This window comes from Cystoisospora suis (genome assembly GCF_002600585.1).
Source record: "Cystoisospora suis strain Wien I chromosome Unknown contig_10824, whole genome shotgun sequence".
Lineage (NCBI taxonomy): Eukaryota > Apicomplexa > Conoidasida > Eucoccidiorida > Sarcocystidae > Cystoisospora > Cystoisospora suis.
Genome location: NW_027163596.1, coordinates 1 through 2,030, shown reverse-complemented (window position 1 = coordinate 2,030; position 2,030 = coordinate 1). Strand labels below are relative to the sequence as shown.

Below are 2,030 nucleotides of genomic sequence, written 5' to 3'. Positions count from 1 at the left end.
AGAAAGAGTGAGAAAGAAAGAAAGAGTGAGAAAGAAAGAGTGAGAGAGAAAGAAAGAGTGAGAAAGAAAGAAAGAGTGAGAGAGATCGTTACCTGAGATGTTTTGCCTTTGGTAATGTAGAAAAGCTCGGACAGATGGGAGACTAGTCTCTGAGACATAGTTTTGAGTGATAGCAATTGTATCGTCTTCTTCATTCAACACGCAGTGCCACCATCCTTGGGGAATGAAAACTATCTCGCCTTCTCTTACTGTCCCTTCCAAAGGAGCCACGCCCTCTACACTCAGATGAAACGACAAGCAGAGACAGGAAGGAAAGGCAGAAGAGAAAGAGAAGAACGATGGCCAGAAGGAGGAAAAAATAAGAGAGGAAATGAGAAGAAAAGAGAAAGAAGGAAGAAAGAGGGAAGAAGGGTTGAGAGAATTCCCAAGGTTTGAGGGGGGAGATGAAGCGGGAGAAGCACAGGAATAAGAAGAAAAGAGAAAGAAGGAAGAAAGAGGGGTTGATAGGAGGAGAGGACGAAGAAGAAGAGTGAGAGAAGAAAGGCTATTATTTTGAGAGAGAAAACAAAATAAAGACAGAAAGAAAAGAAGAAGGAGAAGGAGATACAGCCCCGAGACACCTTCCATCACACTAGGCAATAGAGATGAAGGACAGTTCCAGGGTGTATATACACCTGAAAAAGTGATGTATATCTCAATGACTATGATCATCATTTCTTCTCATCTTTCCAACCTAGCGCATTCTTCTTTCTTGTAATGATCCATCCACACACGAATCAGACTTTCGTCAAGAAGCGAGCTACCTTTCCAGACTTTCTTCATTTCTATAAGCCTTACGTCGATAACCAATAGCTTCCTAAGAAACTCTTCATTCAGCCTCTCTCTCTTCTTTTCATCCTTCTCCTCTTCCTCACGATACTGCTGTCCTTGCGGCATATCAAAGACCTTCTTCCTATTTACGCGGATCATCTCTCATCTTTCTTCTTTCTTTCTTTCTTTGTCTATCGATCGATCTTTCAGCTGTCTTCACTGTTTCTCACAGTAAGAAAGAGAGAAGAACGAGGAGAGAGAAGACAGCAGAGAAGAGAAGGTGCAACGTGATAGTCCCTACCTGTGTATGGATAGCCTGGTTCATGTAGAAGGTCATAATAGTTGAGATACCATTCAATCAGAGACACAGGCTGCGTCACTTCACTCCCATCTCTTGAAGGGAAGACGCCTGGAGGAGGGAGATGAGGAGGGAGAAGAATCCATCGCTTCTTCCCTCGAATCACAGCATTCCACGCGCTTGTCTGATTTGGATCGATGTGCCACTTCGATCCGCTTCTCTTATATCCGATCAACAGCCATCTACAAGCATCCAGAGAAAGAGACACCCTCTCTAAATACATGCGTATAGAGATGCACATTTTTCTATCTATCGAGAGAGAGAGAGAGAGGGAGAGTGACAGGGTCAGAGAAAGAGAGGATACAGATCTGTAGGAATATGTACATGTATGTAGACGAATGAGTAGAGATGGATGGGGGGCGGAGAGATCGTGTGTACATGTGAGCTCTCCTTCTCTCGTGTGAGTTAGTTTGTATGTATGACGATACTTTTGAAGGGGGGGGTGACGAGAAATGTGAAGGGCTAGAGAGAAAGGACAAGGCTGAAAGAACAGGAGACAATACACGAGGGAAGGTTGGGTTGATAGACTCATCCTACAGGACCTCCTCTTTCTTGCATTCTGACGTTGTATGAAGAAGGTCGTCATCATCTCTTTTCCTTCTTTCTTTCTTACAAGCACTTTCGAAAAGGTAAAGAAGATAAGATCTAGATGTATGGAGGTGTCTAGGGGCATAGAAATCTCTACCTGAAGTTGGGTCGCTGGTCACCTAAGGTCGTGAAGAGATCTCTCTTCTCCGAGAAGTATGAAGGAACCTCATAGTCATCGAGTAATGAACGTCGACTGTCAGCTAGCTCGGTATCACCCCCTTTACGACACCCCCCATTAGCAGGCTTCTCTCTCTTCTCTTCTTCCCCCCCCCCC

General features: G+C 44.4%; 1 protein-coding gene across 1 annotated transcript; it reads right to left on the bottom strand.

The window, feature by feature from the left end:
* Positions 1-90: 90 nt before the first annotated feature.
* CSUI_011318 (histone lysine demethylase jmjd6b) lies at positions 91-2,008 on the bottom strand (the record flags this gene model as incomplete). The annotated part of the gene is made up of 3 exons (XM_068071418.1): positions 91-275; positions 1,112-1,350; positions 1,854-2,008. Coding segments are annotated over 3 exons (579 nt in total), but the record flags the coding sequence as incomplete, so codon positions are not given.
* Positions 2,009-2,030: the final 22 nt, after the last annotated feature.